The sequence below is a fragment of the Petaurus breviceps genome, unplaced genomic scaffold (assembly GCF_028583685.1).
Source record: "Petaurus breviceps papuanus isolate PSGF00001 unplaced genomic scaffold, PetGlider_PUasm1.0 90459, whole genome shotgun sequence".
Lineage (NCBI taxonomy): Eukaryota > Metazoa > Chordata > Mammalia > Diprotodontia > Petauridae > Petaurus > Petaurus breviceps.
Window position 1 is genome coordinate 1344441 of NW_027187259.1, and position 19505 is coordinate 1363945.

Genomic DNA, 19505 nt, shown 5'->3' on the forward strand with positions numbered 1-19505 from the left:
GTCACTGTTGCATCTCATAATTGGAGGTTGAATTTTCCATTGAGTTCTGGCTTTTTTATCAGGAAGGTCTGGAACTCTGTTATATCGTTGAATGACCATCTCTTTGCTTGGAAGAATATGTTCAGTCTCGCTGGGTATGTGATCCTTGGTTGTGACCCAAGCTCTTTTGCCTTCCGGAAAATTGTATTCCACTGCCTCCGATCTTTCAGTGTAGAGGCTGCCAAATCCTGTGCAATCCTCACTGTGGACCCTTGATATTTGAATTGTTTCTTTCTGGCCACTTGAAGTATTTTCTCTTTTATCTGGTAGTTCTGGAGTTTGGCCACAACATTTTGACGACTTTTCAGTTTGAGATCTCCTTCAGCAGGTGTCCAGTGGATTCTCTTGATTTCTATTTTACCCTCAGGTTCTAGTATCTCAGGGCAGTTTTCCTTAACAAGCTCTTGGAGAATGTTGTCCAGGCTAATTTTTTCATCATGATTTTCTGGTAGGCCTATGATTCTCAGATTATCTCCCCTGGATCTGTTTTCCAGGTCAGTTATTTTCCCATTGAGATATTTTACCTCTTTTTCTAATTTTTCATACTTGTTGTTTTGTTTGACTAATTCTTGGTTCCTCATAGAGTTATTTGTGTCAATTTGGTTGATTCTAGTTTTTAGCAAATCATTTTCCTTGGTTAATTTTTGGAGCTCCATGCCTTCACTCTTATCACCCTGGGGGCAGGGGCCAGACCACACTCTTCAGTCACCCAGTTCCAACAGAGTTTCCCCACTGACCTTTTTACTTTCTCTTTGGCATTTATGGGTTGAGAAGTCTGGAAACTGCCACTGCTGCTAATGATTCACTTTCTTGATGTCTGCTCTGGACACTGCTGGTTGGGGCTGTCCCAGGTTTGGTGCGGCTTATGTGGGACTGTGCTTAGCTTCCAGCTTGGTGGGATAGACCCTACTTGTTGGCCTGCCAGGCTGGCTTTAGTGGGTGATTTGTTTCTTTCTGTCACTTTGTGGGTTCTATAGCTTTAAAATTTGTTTAGAGTCATATTTTACAGGTATTGGAGGTGGTTGGAGCAGAAGCTCACGGAATTTCCTGCTTCTACTCCACCATCTTGGCTCCCCCTCTGAACTCAGGACTTCTTGACACCAAGGTCAGTGCTCTATTCGTTGCATCACCCAGCCTCGTCAACATTTTTCACATTTAGTAGTTATTTTTAATATAATTTTTCTTTCTAGGTTTTCCTCCTGTTTTTTTTTCCCCAAAGAAATTGGGGTTAAGTAACTTGATCAAGGTTACACGGCTCCTTCTGTTTTTTGGTAGTACTTCGTAGAAATATTGATGTTTTGTGGATTTACTTTATATCTTGCTACTTTATTGAAGCTGTTGTCTTGATTTAGTGAATCTTTGGGGTTTTCTAAGGAAATGGTCACATTGTATGCAAATGGAGATGAATTTGTGTCCTTTTGGCCAAAGTCCATACCTTTAATTTTCCTGCCCTTCCTTACTGCTGTAAATGGTATTTTGAGAACTAGGTCCAAGAGTCATAAGGAGAAGAGCCATCTACTACTTTCTACTGTACCAAATGACCACATGTAGACATGAACTAAAAAAACTGGGTCTGATTCATGAAGAATCAAGAGAGACAGCAGATTATAGAGTGTGGGTATATACTCTACAGGAAGCTCTGTGCATTTTCAATGTACTCTTTCCAAACCCCATGGCAAAACCAAGGACTTCATATCATTCAATAGAAGCAGGGCCCTTGTGTCAAAAGGATGTAATGACATGTGGAAGGACAGTGCCTATCCAGTCTGTCTGCCAGTCCCCAAAACGACATTTGGCATGTAAGGTGCCTGGGGTTCAGTGGCCTTCAACTTTTGATGTTCTTCGATTTTCATTCAGGGCCATCTGGCTGATTCATCATTTGTGACGTCACAGACTGCGAAATGCCAAGTACTGGTAAATGTGAGCAAGGAGTACAAGCATGAGATATGGAAGCTTTTCGAAATGTTAGGACATGGGCCGGCAAGAAGAGGAAGTCAGCTCAGTATCAGTGTGCCACAGGGGAGCCTTATGGATTTCAGCGAGGCCCATAAACTCCAGGGTTTCGGGAACCATCCCAGTGTCCTAAAAGTCCTAGGAGAAGGTATGAGGATAAAAACCTACTGTGGACAATCAACTTGAATACCAATGCCCACTGCTCTTTCATTATAAAAGCTTAACATTTTTATTATATTCAGATTTTTTTTGGTAAAGACCAAGTGAACTTTCCTACAGTTCTTTTCAATAATACACACTTTAAACATTCAGATTTGGCCGAGGCAAGCCTGAAGTGCTCAGACGTGGCAGGGAACAGTCAGATACTCTGTTTCTGATTGAGGGCATACACAAATCATGGAAACTATGAATTTTATCCGAAGCCCAAATTGGCGTTCTCTTGCCCACAATAACCTCGGAGACGATTGCATTCCCAGACAACTGAGTGATGCTGACAGAGTTCTTTACCTTCTATTCGAGGTGGACAGTTTTGGTTTTTTTTTCCTGTTTTGCTGAATAAACGACGTTACTTCCTCTCCAAGCTGCACAAACCCGCAGTTCACTACAGGATATCTGGTTAGAAAGGGTAAGGCTTCTCTTGACTTTCTCTTGATACTTTAAAAAAATAGACCTTCCCAAACCTGCATGGTTTGAAAGTAGTATATGTTAGTTACTGCTGCTTCCTTTTGTTTTGTTTTGTTTTTCTTATCTAATGGGGGATATTTTCTCATGGAAGACTGGAAGCTACAGGGAGGTAATATCTATGCATACTAACATTGGCTGCATGCTTTGCCTAAGGAAATGGGACTGTCTGGAGAGAAAGTTCTTTTCTCTCCGATGTAATTGACATAGACCAAGAGGCCAGCATAGTTAAAATAAACTGTTCCTCTTAACAAGCCCATGTAACAGTTCAGTTTGAGAGCATGGTTGATTAACAGTACTTTCTGAGAGAATACATAGAAACTTAAATCTGATGTTTAGGAAGAAACCTTCAAATACCAAAAGCCATTTTCATTTCTAGACTGTGTCGTTTAAGAAAGTTCATGATCGGCATTTTTCCTTCCACTGGGGCATTTGAAGTGGCTGCTTTGTGGGGTGGGGCAGCAGGGCTTCAAATAGCGAACAGATTCTCACCAAGTTTGAGAGTCCCAGCTGTCAGATGGCTGTCGGGCTGATTCTCAGCTTACCCTGAGAATTTTTCTCCTATATTTATAAGTTGGGAGTATGGGAAACATTTTCAGATGAGAATCCAGGGTTTGCCTGCCTCTGATGAGAGATTCCTTTCATTTTCCATACTGGGAACATTCAAATCTGGCTCTGTTCTTAATAGTGCTAATTTCACGCTTGGAGTGTGACTATAAACTCCCAAGTGGTGCAGGGCATGCAGAATTATATATGGTCCTATTTGTGGGGTCACAAGCTTTATTGTGAGATCACTGAAACCTTCTTATATACTTTGGGTTTTTCATGAAAAGCAGCTGGTGGTGGGGAAATGCAATATGGTCATGGAGTTGGATTCAGAGGTCCTGGATTCAAATCTTGGTTCTGACATTCATAAATCACATGACCTTGATCTTGACTGTGTGACTTTGGGCAAGCCCCTTCAGCTCTCTGGGCCTCAGTTTCCTCAATATGTTGAAAGACGGGTTTAGACTAGATGACTTTTTAGATACCTTCTAGTTCTAAATCTCTGACATCCAAGTACTTAGGATCAGAGTTTCAGTAGGAGGGAACCTTAGAAATCATCAAGTCTTGCCCTCTCATTTTATGGATTGAGGAAACTTGAGACCCAAAGGGAAGGCACTTGCCCACAGTCACATGATTAGTTAGAGAGAGAGAGAGCTAGGATTTGAATCTGTCCTCTAACTCCAAGCCTAGATTTCTTTTCCTCACTTTCCTACTCTGTCAAATGATGGGATTGAACTACATGATCTTCAGAGGTCCCTTCCATTGGACTGTAAAACCTAGAGTCTTTATATGTAATGTATCGACCCAGGATGAGATTATTTAAATGTTAAATTTCTTTTAGTCAGTAGTGGTACAGTAAAGTGGGTCATTTGGCATTTGAGGGTCAAATGTTGAATCAAGGAAGGAATAGAGCCGCCTTCCAGAAACTCAATACGAATGGAACAGCTGTGTGCAATGTGAGCATGAGTCACACTGCAGCCCTCTCTGCACCACAGCCTTTGCCAAGTGGGCCCCTGAAATCTGAGATTTGGAAATCTGCTCCACCTAATCTCTATGACCACAAGTCCAGGTGGGGCTCTTCCTCCATCTGAGGGTGATTCAGAGTCATTCAATCAAGTTGGGGAGCAGCTGGAGGGTCTAGTCCTCTGGGGACCATCCGGAGGGATTGCCGAGGTCAGCAAAGTGCCCTTCCCTGACCTTTCCCCCTCCAAATGAATCTCCCCCAGTGAGGAGAAAAGGACCCAGTTTAGCAAACTCAAAATCTCCAAAAGGGTTTTCTGTCCTAGTCTGTACCCATGGGTGGGCTGGCTTCCTAGCTGTTCTATCCTTAGGCATGCAGAAGAGGTGTCCTAAAGAACCCTTCTCCAAATCCTCCCTACCATATACACTCCTGATCCTTTGCCCTCCACAGTGCTAATGTAGGTTACAAATTTGTACTAGAATACCCCTTTGGGATCATAAAGGCCTATCATCTCACAGAGGAGGAAACTGAGGCTCACAGAAAAGACATGATTTGCTCAAGATCAAATAGGTCACTAGTAAGTGGCATAGTCAAGATTCCCACTTATGTCCTCTCGCCTCCAAATCTCCTCCTCTTTCTATTACACCATGCTCTCCTGCAGGACCAAAAGGAAGACATTGTCCAGCAGAGATCTTGAAACACTTGATCCAGTCCCCTTCATTTTACAGATCATAGAAATGGAAAAATGGGGACAAGTGAGGGGAAGATATTTGCCTCAAATGGCAGAGTTCGTCCTTGAACCCAAGTCGCCCAACTTCAGATCCAGCCTTTTGCCATTAGATCATGTTGCTTGGGAAAGGCTGTTTGCTAAGAATGGAAAAGAATGTTTACCTGTGGGATCTGGGTAACCATGTCAACATACTTCCCACCAGAGTCAGCCTCTTTATAGGCAGCTGTTTATAGGATATAATCTCAGGGGTAACAAAATGTCTGCCCCAGTCCTTGAAATTCTAACATTAAAGAATAATTCCTTTACAGCAAGGAGTTTCAACTTGGGGTCTGTGAACTTTAAGAAAAATATGTCAATAACTCAATTTCAGTAATTTGATTTTTATATTCTAGGTTTCCTTTTATAATCTTATATATTTTAATTTATGTATTTAAAAACATTTTTTGAGAAGGGACCCACAAACTTCTTCAGACTCCATGACACCAAAAAAAAAATTAAGAACTCTTACTTTAAGGCAAACATTTCCTCCTCCTCCTCTTCTTTCTCCTCTTCTTCCTCCTTCTTCTTCACAGACATCCCTGACTTGGGATATTGCCACTAACTCCTTGGAGGGCAGTTGTTGGGTACATCAGCTTTCTCCCATTGAGAAAGGTTGGGCAGCAGGAAGAGTTAACCCCTTCTTGTTATAGGAGAGGAAACCAGATCAGAGAGAGGAAGGGACTTGTCCAATGTCATGCAGCTGGTAATTGATAGAGATGGGAGTCCAAGTCAGAATGTAGTTCCAGAGATAAGTGCTAGACTTGGAGTTAGGATGACCTGAGTTTGAATCATGCTTCAGATACTAGCAGTATGACCATAGGTAAGTCACTTAACCACTCTGAACTTCAGTTGCATCATCTCTAAAATGGAAGAGTTGGACTAGTTGGCCTCCAAGGGAATTTGGAGCTCTGTATTTATGATCCCAAGACTTGGGAGCAGTGAAATCCACTGTGCTTCCTACTATACCACACTGCCTGCCTATTACCAAACCCCAGGGACGACTGTTGCACAGAGGTGAAGCACAGTAGGTTCTTGGCATTAGCCTGGGCCACCATCTGCGCTTTGCAAGCGGGCAGCAGCAGTGGACAGATGAAGCTGCCCGGCCTTTAAAATCTCGTTTCCTGAGTGTCTTGCTCCAGTGCCCTTTCTTCTAACAGGAGCTTCAGTCCAGTGATCACAAAGTCAGAGCATGTTTTTCTGAGAGGCCTCCTGGGGTTTCTGTGATTATGCTTCAAAGAGAGCAGCCGATCTTCAGTCAAAATGGAAGCAGAGTAGAAACCCATTTTCCAAGGGTGGCCCAGCTGACCTGATCAGAGAACAGTAGTTGATTAGCAAGACTTTGGAGCTCTCCAAAGGGTCTCCCTAGGATTTTGCAGGTGGGCAACCACATAAAAGCCCTTGACCTGTTTCCCCAGTGACTGTCTTTTTCCCCTAGTGTAGCTCAGCAAGGCCAACCTTAAGAGTAGGTGTAGTGGGTGGTTGCCTGCATGGTGTGATTTGGGAAGCACTCAGTCTCTAGGCTTACCCCCTGGACTGTTACTAAAATCTCAAATTCTTAAGTCCATAGAAGAATCATAGGATTAAGAGCTGTGAGTAACCCTTACAGACCATCTAGTCTAAGAGTTCTTAAACTGGGGTTTGTGAACTTTAAATATATATAGGTGTGTGTATGTATATGTATGTGTATATATGTGTATATATATATGTGTGTGTATATGTATGTGTGTGTATATATAGGTGTATGTATGTATATGTATGTGTGTATATATATATATATATATGACAGTATTTCAATACCATTGGTTTTCTTTATAACCTACATATTTTATTCTACGCATGTAAAAATATGATTCTGAGGAGGCGTCTAGAGGTTTTACCAGACTGACTGCAAAAGGAATCTGTGACACAGAAAAGGTGAAGAATCCCTTCTGTGTTTCAGGGGGTCTATAGTATCATTTGCTTTGATTGTGTACTAGGGGGTGCTAACCAGGACAGACCCCTCTGGTGGAGGGAAGGACAAACTTCTCCTTATCCATGGTTTGTCCCAGGGCTAACCCTGCTTCTCAGGAGCTAAGGCATGATCCTCCCCCTAATGGGGATCCATTAACAACAATATAAGTCTGAATATAATGAAGGACTAATTGGTTGTGACAGAGCAACTGGGAGTCAGGAAATTTGGTTTTCAATCTCTCCTAGCTTCTCCACTGTGGGATGCAATCTCCTTTTCTGTAAAATGAGGTGTTTGCACAATCACCAGAAGATTCTGGTTCTTTGAAGCTCATGGTAAAATAAAACCTTAAACATAGTAACAATGCAGTATACCATTACACATAGGATTTAGAGTAGAAAGAGATCATAAGCTGCTAACCTCTGTGAGCCTCAGTTTCTTCCTCTGTTGGACTAGATGATCTCTAAGATTCCTTCTAGAGCTAAGTTCTATGATCCAACTCTCTTCAACATTTTACAAAGGAGGAAACTGAGGCCTAGAGAGGGCAATTGACTTGCCCAAAGCCACAGAGATAATAAGTGACAGAGTTGAGATCTGAACCCAGGTCCTCTGACTCTACATACAGGGCTCTTATCACTGGACCCCAAATGCCCTCACACCATTGTTGCACTTCACAGGAAATGTCTTACCCAGGCACTCAGGAGTACCCCTACCCCACAAATAAAGGGACCTCTTTTTAGTTCTAATGCTCTCTTCCTCTAACTTTTCCGGGGTCCCTGCTTCCTCTCTGACTGTAACTTGACCAGACTGTCCAGGTAGGCTATAAGGAGGCCTAGAAGGATAGCTAGCTAGTAAGCCTCAGTAACTACCAAAAGGGGTCAATGCAAGTTCATCCATGTGGGTCCCCAGAGGAATAAAGTTGACCCCTCGAATGGCCTGTAAGTTGCAGGTCAGTGGGCCTGGAGTGAGAAGGAAGTAATTACATTCCATGTGTTAGCCTTATGGTGGGGAGCCTTGGATTTTATCTCTTCCTGCAGCTGTGAAGCAGGCCAACCCAGCCTTGGAAAAGGAGTTCTTAGGGGACTGAAGGGCTGTTTGCTTCTGAACTTCAGTGCGTGAAGCTGGCACAGGGTGAAAGGTGCAGCTCCTGCTCTGTCTGGGCCAGAGCTAACTTTCCCATGTAACCTACTGGATACCTAAGGGTAGGGAAGGCCAAGTTAAGGCTGAATAGAGATGACCCAGCTCTAGAGACCCAAATAATCAGCAAGGGGCTTTTTCACAACTCTTGAATAGGTAGGCAGCTGATTTGAGGGTCACAGAGAGTTGTCCTCAGCTCCCAGATAGCAACCCTGCCCACTGGGAAATGCTGCTAAATAAATGTCCATCAGTAGTCATTCCTCAGTCAGACTTTTAAAATGAACTGTCAAATAGTGGTTCAAATTCTGGTCCTGGAATTGAGAAGATCTGTGTTTGAATCCCACTTAAGACATTCCTCACATGACCTTGGGCAAGTCCCATAACTTCTCAGGGCCTTAGTTGGGCACAGTGACCCCTGAGGTCCCATTCCAACTCTAGATCTAGGATCATGTAATCCAATGTATATGTTTGTACACTCATATACACACATGTTTGTATGTATGTGTGGGTATGTATATATGTGTGCTTGTATGGATGGATGTATATTTGGTCCAAGAAGGAACACAGAGAGCATCCAGTGAGTCTGGTACAAGGAAAAAGTAATTACATCCTATAGGCATTCTACAATGTGGAAAGGGAGCCAATGTTTATTGACTCAAGTAGTCCATCCAACCTCTTTATTTTATAGATTAGAAAACTGAGGGCCAGAATAGAGTGGCTACCCCAGAGTCTAATAGGTAAGCATCAATATTTCAAGAATACTTTAAAGTTTACAAACTTCCTTGCTAACAAGGACTATTCCTAGTTTATTTAAGTGTTATTATTGTACCCATTTTGCATCTGAAGAAATTGAGACTCCAAGAGGGGAAGTGACCCACCTAAAGTCTCACAGATAGTAAGCTGCAAAACTGGAATCTGACCCCCCCACCCCTACCCCTCACTTAAATGATCATTTGTTTGAATTCAATTCAATTTCTAAAAATTATATTAAGCACCTACTATGTACCAGGAAGTCTGTGTTCTAAGAGAATGCAGAAACAAAAATGAAAGTCTCTGGCCTCGAGGAATCTTTGTTTCTATTGGAATTTTGGAATTAATCAGGCATCATGGAGGATCTGACTAAGATGCATGTCTTTCCAGTGCCATGCCCCTGCCCCCTGTCTTCCTGATGGTTAGTACAGTCAGAAGTGCATAGTCTCAGCTCTTCATTGCCCCTGTGCCCATCCTCTTCTCCTACTGATCATGGTCCATAGTGGACATTACCTTCTCCTCACTAGAGGGGCAGTGTACTATAGTAGAATGGGCCCTGGATCCTCATGCTCACATACAGTATGAGAGGCCCAGCTCCTGCTCTCCTATGTCACTCACTGGCTATGCTTGGGTAGGGAAGGAAAACATATGGCTGGGTACATCTGGGGCCTTGAGAAACTACATGTGGTCTCCCTATGCTTTCTTTTCCTCAGTTGCAAATGGGATGTAGCATGGAAGTATAATGGAAATGGACAATGGAAATTGAATGGAGACTGGCCTGGGCTTAGAGTCAGGAAAGACCTGAGTTTGAGTATTAGCTCCCATACCTACTAGCCTTGTGACAATGGGCAAGTCAATTGACTTCTCTGCATCTGTCTCCTCCTCTGTGGAATGGGGGTAATAACACCAGTGTAGGGCAAACCCTTTAGAAATTCTACAGCACCAGAAAAATGGAAGCCAGTGGTCCACAGCTGCCTATTGTACCTTACTGGATTATGGTGCAATTCACATGTGATCATGAATGTGAAAGTGAAATGGAAGAGAAGGTTGTTGTTATTTTCAGTGTCTGAGGAACCAAGAGAGGCAACCCACATTCAGTTCCTTCTCATGAAAGCAGAGCTAGGTGTCCAGCATATGGCCCAGCCGGGAGACTCAATGGCTTCCTGTGCCCAACAGGCCTTTGGTTATCTGCACTGTGCAACTGTCCGAAGTCCTGCCTGCTGCTTATTGTAAGATCTTTTACTGCCTTGGAGAAGGGCTGGAAACTAGAGGATGTGGGCTCCGGTCTAGACGTTCTACCATCTCTCTTGAAGGTATTTGCAAACCCACCATTTGAGGAAAGGCTGAAGGTTACAGATGAGAAAACTGAGGCTTTCAACATAGGAAGAGTTGTAGGCCTCAGAAACCCTGGAGAACAGAGATCTGAAACTGGGTGGAAAGCAGGCTGGGGTGTTTGGGAAGAGCTCTCACACTAGATACTTTTGTTCTTGGGGCAGGTAGCCTGCATCCCACCTTTAAATCCTACCGGGGAAGCTGCCTAGGTTGGACACCAGGACAGTGACTAGGGATGGGGTTCCAGAGGTGTGGCCACAGCCATCTGCTTTTGTTGTTCACTTGTGCCTCACTCTTCATGACTCCCTTTGGGGTTTTCTTGGCAAAGTTCCTGGAGGGATTTACCATTTCCTTGTCCAGCTCATTTTACAGATGAGGAGAATGAGGCAAACAGGGTGAAGTGATTTGCCCAGGATCATACAACTAGGAAGTGTCTGAGGCTGGATGTGAACTCAGGTTTTCCTGATACCAGGCCCAGCATGCTATCTACTGCAGTGTCATCTAGCTTCTCCTTTTAACTTGTAGCTTCTTTTAAGTCCTTAGTTTTCTAAGTAGGTTCTAAGTTTAGTTGTTTCTATGCTGCTGAAAGACTGCAGGTCTTGGCTCTCTAAGGCTCTGCATCCTGGGACAAAGACTTGGTTACCCCATTCTAGTTATAGCTTGTTTGAACTGACATTTCTAGGTCCTGGTTTTCACAGATGAATTGGAAGGGCAACCTGGGGTCTGAGAGTTCAGTGAAGAAGTTATATTAGCTGTTCCACAGATTCTGATGGGACCCATACCCTCCTTGCTGGGGTCCTTAGCTATACACAAAATAAACTCATTAGCTTCCACTTCCCTCACTGTGGTGTAAGGTTAAATTCTGGGTCCTCAAACTTCCTTGGCTCATAGAATCAAAGGATTTAGAGTTGGAGGAGACCTTCTGAAATCATCTGGTCTAATCTTCATACTTTACAAAAAAGGAAACTGAGACCCAAAGAGGGAAAGTGACTTGCCTAAGGTCCAAGAGGGCCCCAAGCCTTTCAAATGAGAAACAGACACTTTTACAGCCCTTTGTGAGTCAGGGACAGCTCCAGGAACTTCACCTGCAAGGAATGCTCTAGCGTCCTGGGGCCTCAGAGGTGGCTGGAAGCTTTCTGTAGGTTATTTTCTTGTTTATCTATTGGGGGGTCAGACTTAGGACCATCAGTACCAACACCACTCTGTGCTTCCAGGACCTAAGACCCTCTCTTCATGCCCCCAAGCTCTAATTGCTGCAGATTTTTCAGAGGTTAAATAGGATAATCTTATAGGCAGAGAATATGTTGTTTCTGTCTCTGCATGCCCCAGTGTCTGGCACATAGTAGGTACTTGAAAATGCTTGTTGAATTAAATTGAAGGAGAGGCAGTCCCTGCCAAGACTTCCTTTTCCTCTTTCCATGGACACAAATCTGAGCTGTGCATTGTTGGGTCCTGTGTTTATAGGCACGCACACAGACGATCTGCTAATGTTAAAGATGACAAAGGAAGAGCAGGCCTGTTTTGGAATTTTTCTTGGCAAGCCAGAATGTAGCCTATGCCACGGGGATTCCATGTGCTTGGGAAGACATGCCTGCTCCCTGAATCTTGGACTTGGAAGGGGCCCATCCGAGGGGTCATCAAGTCTAGCCCATACCTGATGAGGATTCCCCTCAATGTCCCCTGGCCTCTACTTGCAGCCGTCCACTGACAGGGAGCTCACTGCTTCCTGAGATAGCCTGGTGCCCTTTGGGACACTTCGTATGGTTATTGTTAAGTTGGGGATTTTCTTCCCTTTACATCAAGTCTAAATGCACCTTTGCAATTTCCACTCATTGTTCCTTTTTCTGCCTTCTGGGGCCAAGCCAACCAACACTGATCCTTCTTCCACATCTGAATGAGTCCTAGCCTGCTGCCTCTCCTCCATCTGAGTCTTCTCTTCTTTAGGCCAACCACCTCACCTTAGATTTTCAGGGCCAAGTTTTGCCTCAACTTTTAGTATTGGAGATTACTAATGAGGAGTTTACTTCACTTCCCTGTGCCTCCGTTTCCTCAGCTGTAAAATGAGTGAGTTGGACTTCATAAGGCCTCTGGTTTATTATCAGCATGCACAGAGAGAGGGTGAGCTGAGTGGACCAGCACACCCTGGGGTAAGCTGGGAAGGGGAAGGGTCAATGGTAAAGTTTGCCTCAATGATGTTGCCACACCGAAGCTCACCTAGCCCATTCTGTGCACATCTATAATACCTCTATAGAAAGCAGTGTCTTGAATAAGTTGCTCCCTCCATCTAGCTACTAAACAGGGGGGTTGGAACAGATGGTGTCTAGGCCCCTTGCAGCTCTGATGGCTCATGATAAGTGCTTATCTCAATCTTATTAATTTATTGTATTTGTTCCTGTGCCTCTGGGTGGGATCCATAATCTCTGCTCTGAAACATTTTGCCAGCAAGGTTAGTGGTTGAAAATTGGGCTTTGGATTGTGCTGGGAAAACTCACCTGATTCCTATGTGATTTAAAAAAAAAAGAGAGTTGAAAGGGACTGGCTCATCTAATCTAACTCTCCCATTTGACACATGAGAAAACTGATGTTCTGAGAAGGACGGGTTTCCTAAAGTCACCCAGTGGCAGAGGCAGCTTCAAACCCAGGTCCTGGGTTTCCCACTTTGCCATGATGCCTTAATGTGTGAGTGTGTGTATGTATGCATGTATATGTGTATGTGTATAATACATAAAAATAAAGATATACACATATCTGCATTTATAGATATGAATATATACTCATGTATGTATATGTGTGCGTGTATAGTTTAAATATGTATATGTATACATATGTACATGTATATATATATATATTAGAGAAGAGACTGAAGCTTTGAAATGTTGCCTTCCCGTGGACATAGTATGTTTCCAATGGATTTGTATTTGATGTAGTGATGGCTTAAGAGTTTCTAAAAAAAACCCTACAGAGGCAGTGTGACTTAGTGGCTAAAGAGCTAGCCTTGGCCTAGGAAGTCCTGGGGTGAAGCCCCACCTCTGACACAGGCTGGCTGTGGCCCTGGACAGCTCACTGAACTTCTCCATCGCCCAGACCACGTTGTAAAATTGTGCGTTTCAGGGAAGGTATGGAACTAGCGTGGCAGAGGGAGTTTCTTTTGCAAATGAAATCATGTCTAGTCCTTCCCTCCACCCCACCCCTTCCGGTACTGGTACCACACAACTCTTTAGCTCACCCTGATTAAAAAAAAAAAAAAACAAAAAAAAAACGATTTAAGAGTTGATTTGGAAAGAAACTCCCCAGAATAGCCTGCAGAAACTTCTGTTCTTGTGGCTATAAGGGCGTTGGCACTTCTCAAAATGACTTCTTCTTTATTAGAGAAGACAATTATTCATGGCTTCTCTTAATGCCTCAGAATGAACCAATGAACCATGGCTCACTTGTGACATCTAGTGGACAATCCAAATAGCACAGTTTAATGGCACTCCCCTTGAATTCCTTCCCTATGCTCTGCGTTGGCTTCTTGGGATTCATTTATTTATAATTCTTCCAACAAATATGCTTATTGAGAACTTATCTGGTCCGTTTTAAACATAAACTGAGACCCAGAGAGGTGAAGAGAATTGTCTAAGGAAATATACAGGTTATATTTATCCTTGTTAGCTTCAGTCATAGAGATAGGCGGCTGGTAAGATCGTAATGATTTTCAGAGCTGGAAGGGTACTGAAAGGTCATCTAGTTCAAGCCCCTCATTTTGCAGATGTGGAAACTGAGGTCCAGAGTGTAGAAGGAACTTGCCTGAAAGTCACACAGGTAGTGATCTGTAGAGTCAGGGTTTGAACCAGTGCCCAAACCTGATATTCTTCCAGTTTTAAAGTGATTTCAAGTTGAAGGCATTTAAGTGACCCCTGGTCCCAGTGAATTTCCAATCGAGATGCCACCAGACACGCACATTTACATCTGGGATCTGGGACTTCATCCTTCTGGATACTCCCTCCACAACCCCAGATTGCTCCCTCCAAAACCTCAGAAGCCCTTCTGTGCAGATGGGCTTCCAAAATTGATGGGGGCAAACCTCTGGATTGAACTAGGCCAGGGGCGGGGAACCTGTGGCCTCTAGGCTAATCCTTGCATGACAGACATTCAGTCCATCAGCAGTACAGATAGGAAGCCTTCCCAACTATGGTGGATCTGCTGAAACTTGTGCCTGAGGAGCAGAGCCTTGGAGAACTTGAGTCACCACCTGTTCATGCCAAGGCATCAGTTGATCTGAGGATGAAGGACATTAGTGCAAGAAGAGGCACACACACAGGAAGTTCAACAGCAGTAGAAAGCGGGGTCTAAATAAATGCAGAATGATGGGAGCAGACGCTAAACACTCCTGGCTCCCAGCCAAAGGTGAGATCAGTGGGATAAGGCTCATCCAGGAAAGTGTCCAGAGCAGATGGTTCTTGAAGAATGGGTAGGAATTGTCCGGGCGGTGACAAGGTGAGGAAGGCATGGGGAGAACAGGAAGATTGCTGGGCTAGAAGAAGACTGGGGATAGACTTCCCAGCTCCACCATTGGCTGGTGGGGCCCAGATGTTCACCTTTCTGACTTGTGGTTTCCTCCTCTGTTGAATGGGGACAAAATATCTGCCTTCCCCATTGTGCAGGGTCATTTGTAGGGAACAATTGAGATTGTGTATGTGAAAAGGCACTTCAGAAATGTAACAGTTCTTAAGGTATAATCATTGACCTCTTTCTCCTCCCCCTTTTTAAATCTAATTTTCTTACCAGTTAACAAGCCTTTATTTTCTCCCCTATCTGTTCCTCTCCGCCACTGGAAACCAAACCAAACTTTTGTAACAATAAATAAGTCAAGCAAAACTTTTGCACATTGGCCATATTCACAACTGTATAATGTCTCATTCTGGTGGGTGGCCCTCTTTATCATCAGATGCTAGACTTGGCATCAGAAAGACTTGATTTCAAATTCTGATTCATACACTTACTAGCTGTGTGCCCCTGGGCAAGTCACTGAACCTCTGTGCCTCGATTTCCTCATCTGTAACATGAGAATAATAAGAGTACCTACTTCACAGGATTGTCATGAGGATTCAATGAGATAACATATGATAGTGCTTTGCAAAATTTACAGTGACATATACATGCTACCTATTATTATTTTTTTTTTAATAAGCAATCAGGGTCAAGTAACTTGCTCAAGGTTACATGGCCAGTTATTTCTGGGTGTGGTGCTGAGTATCTGAGCCCGGATTTGATCCAGGTCATCCCGACACTGGAGCCGGTGCCCTTACTTGCTGTGCCACCTGGCTGCCCCTGCTACCTATTATTAATAGTGGTTGTTCAGTGGTTTTTTTTAATTAGAGTTTGGAAGTCTTCATGGCAATCCTATGTTGTAATTACTACAGCTAGTGGTATCTCCATTTTACAGATGAGCAGACTGAGGTTCAGAAAGATGAAGTGAATTGTCCAAGGCCATGCAGCTAGTCAGTGCCTGAGGCAGGATTTGAACCAAGGCCTTCTCAACTATACCCTCAGCACTCTCTCCACTGTGTCTTTTCTTCCATATAGGCCACACAGCAAGGACACACAGTGTGAGCACAGACCTCCCTGCCTTCCAGCCTTCAGTGGTTGCTTTTGTTTCTCTTTAAAATCCCTATGATAGAATCCTCTCTGTTCCAAGTAGAGATAAAGTATTTCTGGGCTGGGTTTGACACCACTGTGGCCTTGGTCAGTCTGGGTGATTCAGTAACACCCCTGGCCTCCAAACACTAAATGCTCCAGGATCTCTGCTCAATGGTCAATTCAGTTACACAGTGAATGCCCTTTAAAAAAGTCAGGTAGGCCAGGTTTTTGTCTGAATTGACTGGCTGTTTGCCTGAAAGACCCTCCTAATTCAAGCTAAGCAGTCTAAGAACCCCCTTCCAGGACAAACTCGGGCCCTGCCTCAGCTGTGGCGCTCCATTTCATCTCTCTGATTGTCAATTGCTTTGGCCATTAAATGCAGACATGAGCATCTGCCCAGCTAGTTGCCACCCTGGACCTTAAAGGGTGGCTGATATGGGACATGAATGAACTGGGATTGTATCCACTTGGAAACCTTGCTCTGTAACGTGGGCCCCAAATGAATTCATCCTCCTGGGGATAACCTTGGAGTGAGCGGTCCGGCCCAAGGTCCATGCTCTAATGTGCCTTTCCAATAGGTATGCCCTGCCATGTGCTTCACCAAAGAAGCTTTAGAGAGCCTAGGGAACCCCAGTGCCACCACCATGCATTAGAAGGGGGCCGGAAGGGGAGAGACACAGACCGATATGTAAAAACAACCTATCAGCATCGTTAGGTTAAGAAACCAATGGATTGAGTGAATTGTTCACTTTCCAATTGTCTCTTTAACTGTTGAGGAGACAGATGCAGCCTCAGACTGTCTCAAAGGAGATGCTCTTCCCTCCACAGGTGACAGTTGGGGCAGAGCTAACACAGGCTCGATCTTTACTCTAGATCATCTTGGGGTATGCTCATTTTAATTCAGTTCTATTTTATTTTCAGTTCTCCCCAGTTTGAATTCTATTCGCTTCCAATAGAAAGTATTAATCTGATTAGTAGTTACAATAATATATTAAATATATAATATAATAAAATAAGAATGAAAGTTGAGTAAATAATAGGGAGTATTACTATCCTTTCCTTTCTACAAATGAAAGAGGCAGCAGGGTGGCACAATGGACAGAGCACTAGACTAGGAAGACCTGAATTCCCATTCTGCCTCAAACTCTAGGCATTTAAGCTCCGGCTTTCTCAGTTTTCTCATCTGTAAAATGGGGATAATAAGCTATATAAATGGTAGCTAATATAATGATCTGTAAAATTTACTTTTCCTAGCATGATAAATACCAGGGAAGTTACAGCTTGGCCTTCAAGCTTGAACCAAGGAAGAATACTGACATTGTCTCTGGCCCTAAACAGTCATAATCAGGTATTTAAGGGTACTGTCGACAAATGCCATATTATACAAGAAATTGTGCTTAACCTAGAAAGAAGACTTAGGGGGCCAGCATCTTCATCATAGTAGGCACTCAATAAATGCCTGGGCTGTTGACCAGCATTCCCCACTAAATGGGGTCCAGAAGTACTAGTGGGACACATTAATATAACTGACTGCATAAGCCTTCAGTCAGCCAGCAGGCACAACCAGCCAATGGCAGAGAAAGGAGAAACAAAAAAGGTTCTGCCTCCATCATATAAATATAGGGTGTGAGGCATCATTCTAAAGATCACAAAGCTATAGAATCATGGAATTTTCAAGCAGGGAATAAACTCCACTACTGCCATCGAAACACAAGAGTAAAGGAAACTCCCAAGTTCTCCACTTCCTGAGGTCTCTCCTGTAAGTAACTGTGGAGTAAATGGGGGAGGCTTTGTGATCCCTGTTAACTGTGGTGTGAATGGGGGACAGACTTCTTGGTACAGTCCTCTATCTAGATCTCTCTGGGTGAAAAAGTGCCTCCAAATGCCTCAGTGTGGTCACAGTCTAATGTTCAACTGAATTGAACCATAGTTGTTTCAAAATCTGGGAAAGGAACAGCATATTGTATGTAGCCAGAGGGCAGAATGAGAATTTGTGAGTAGGGAAAGGGAGACAGATTTAGGTTCATGGGCTCATAGAGTAGAAAAGGGAACACAGAGGTCATCTAATCTAACACCTTCAACTTACAAATGAAGAAACAGAAACCCTGAGAGGTTCAGGGACTTACCTACTGTTAAGTGAGCAATATCAGTCAGAACTTGAACCCAGTGCCTTTGACTCCAGTTCTAACCCTCTTTCCACTATGCCATACTGACTCAAGCATGAGATAGGAGAATAGAGAAGATGAGTCTAAAAGTCTCCAAAAAACTTTACTGACGTCTGGGAACAGTCCTTAACATCTTAGAATAAGCCTGGTGGTAATAAAAATAACCTTCTCTGTTTTTGTATCCTCTCTGAGCTTGTTTTTCATTCGTACAATGGGAATAAGGCTATTTGGACTCTCTACTTCATGAATTTGTCGTGGGGAAAGTGCATGGGAAGCCTTAATGTGCTTGAGAAGTCAGTTATTGACAATGTAGGCACCCTTATGTATATATGCTGGACTGATGATGCCTTCCCCTTGTTTTCTGCAGACCTTTTTTTCTCATGTGTTCTTTACAGAAGAAACATAAATATTCAAGATGGAAGGGAATGGTACAGAAGTAAATTGTACTGGTCTTAACCTGCCATTCCAGTATACCCTGTATGCTATCACATATATTGTGGTCTTCATCCCAGGCCTTCTTGCCAACAGCACAGCCCTCTGGGTCTTGTGCCGCTTCATCAGCAAGAAGAACAAGGCCATCATCTTCATGATCAATCTGTCTGTGGCTGACCTTGCCCATGTTCTCTCACTGCCACTGCGGATCTATTACTACATCAACCACCACTGGCCCTTCCCAAGGTTCCTGTGCCTTCTCTGCTTTTACCTGAAGTACCTCAACATGTACGCGAGTATCTGCTTCCTGACATGCATTAGTCTGCAGCGCTGCTTCTTCCTTCTCAAGCCCTTCAAGGCCCGAAACTGGAAGCGAAGGTACGATATGGCCATCAGTGGCACCATCTGGATCACTGTTGGAGCTGCCTGCTTGCCCTTGCTTGTCATGAGAAGTGACAGCCTGGCCAACACCTCCAGTGAAACCTGCTTTGCCGATCTTGCAGTACGACACATCAGCATGGCTTCCTCCATTGCCATGATCACTGTAGCTGAACTGGGAGGCTTTGTGATCCCTGTTGGCGTCATTGCCTTTTGCACCTGGAAGATGATGAAATCCTTACAAGACTACCAAATGCCCCCCCAGAACAACAGTGAGAAAGAGAAAGCTTTGAGGATGGTCCTGATGTGTGCCATGGTCTTCTTCATTTGTTTCACCCCATACCATATCAATTTCCCAATCTTCATGATGCTGAAACAAGAACTCTTCTCCAGCTGCTCCTTTATGAAAAGCATTCTGTGTTTCCACATCATTTCTTTGTGCCTTGCTAGTATGAATTGTTGCCTTGACCCCCTGGTGTATTATTTTATGACGGCTGAGTTTCGGGATCGGTTGGCGCCCCGTGGCCTCGTCAATGTCCTGTCCCGTTTCACATTCAAGAGCAGAAACTTTGGCTTTAATCGCAGACAAGATGAGCTTCAGACCATTACATTTGAGCTTCTGGATGATGCCAAGCCACTTTGATCCTGTTATGAGCAAGCAAAATGTATTCAGGTTTGCACATTTGTGAGGTCTGGCTTAAAGAGACGCTGCCACCCTTCAATGTTTCTGAGAAAATACCATTAAAGAAAAATCAAAATTTGCTCGAGAGAGAGAGAGAGAGAGAGAGAGAG

At 43.7% G+C, this 19505-nt stretch overlaps 1 protein-coding gene across 6 annotated transcripts; it reads left to right on the forward strand.

Annotated features, from left to right (window-relative positions):
* The first annotated feature begins 1539 nt into the window (after nucleotides 1–1539).
* Nucleotides 1540–19499, forward strand: LOC138141719 (putative P2Y purinoceptor 10). 6 transcript variants are annotated; one of them, XM_069062532.1, is made up of 2 exons: nucleotides 1540–2617; nucleotides 18271–19499. In XM_069062532.1, exon 2 carries the CDS (start codon nucleotides 18319–18321, stop codon nucleotides 19354–19356), a length of 1038 nt encoding a protein of 345 aa, XP_068918633.1. In that variant the 5' UTR covers nucleotides 1540–2617; nucleotides 18271–18318; the 3' UTR covers nucleotides 19357–19499. The 6 variants fall into 6 exon arrangements, with proteins under 6 accessions (XP_068918633.1, XP_068918636.1, XP_068918637.1 ...); XM_069062535.1 differs by lacking the exon at nucleotides 1540–2617 and adding an exon at nucleotides 2636–2785; XM_069062536.1 differs by lacking the exon at nucleotides 1540–2617 and adding an exon at nucleotides 9857–10097.
* Nucleotides 19500–19505: the final 6 nt, after the last annotated feature.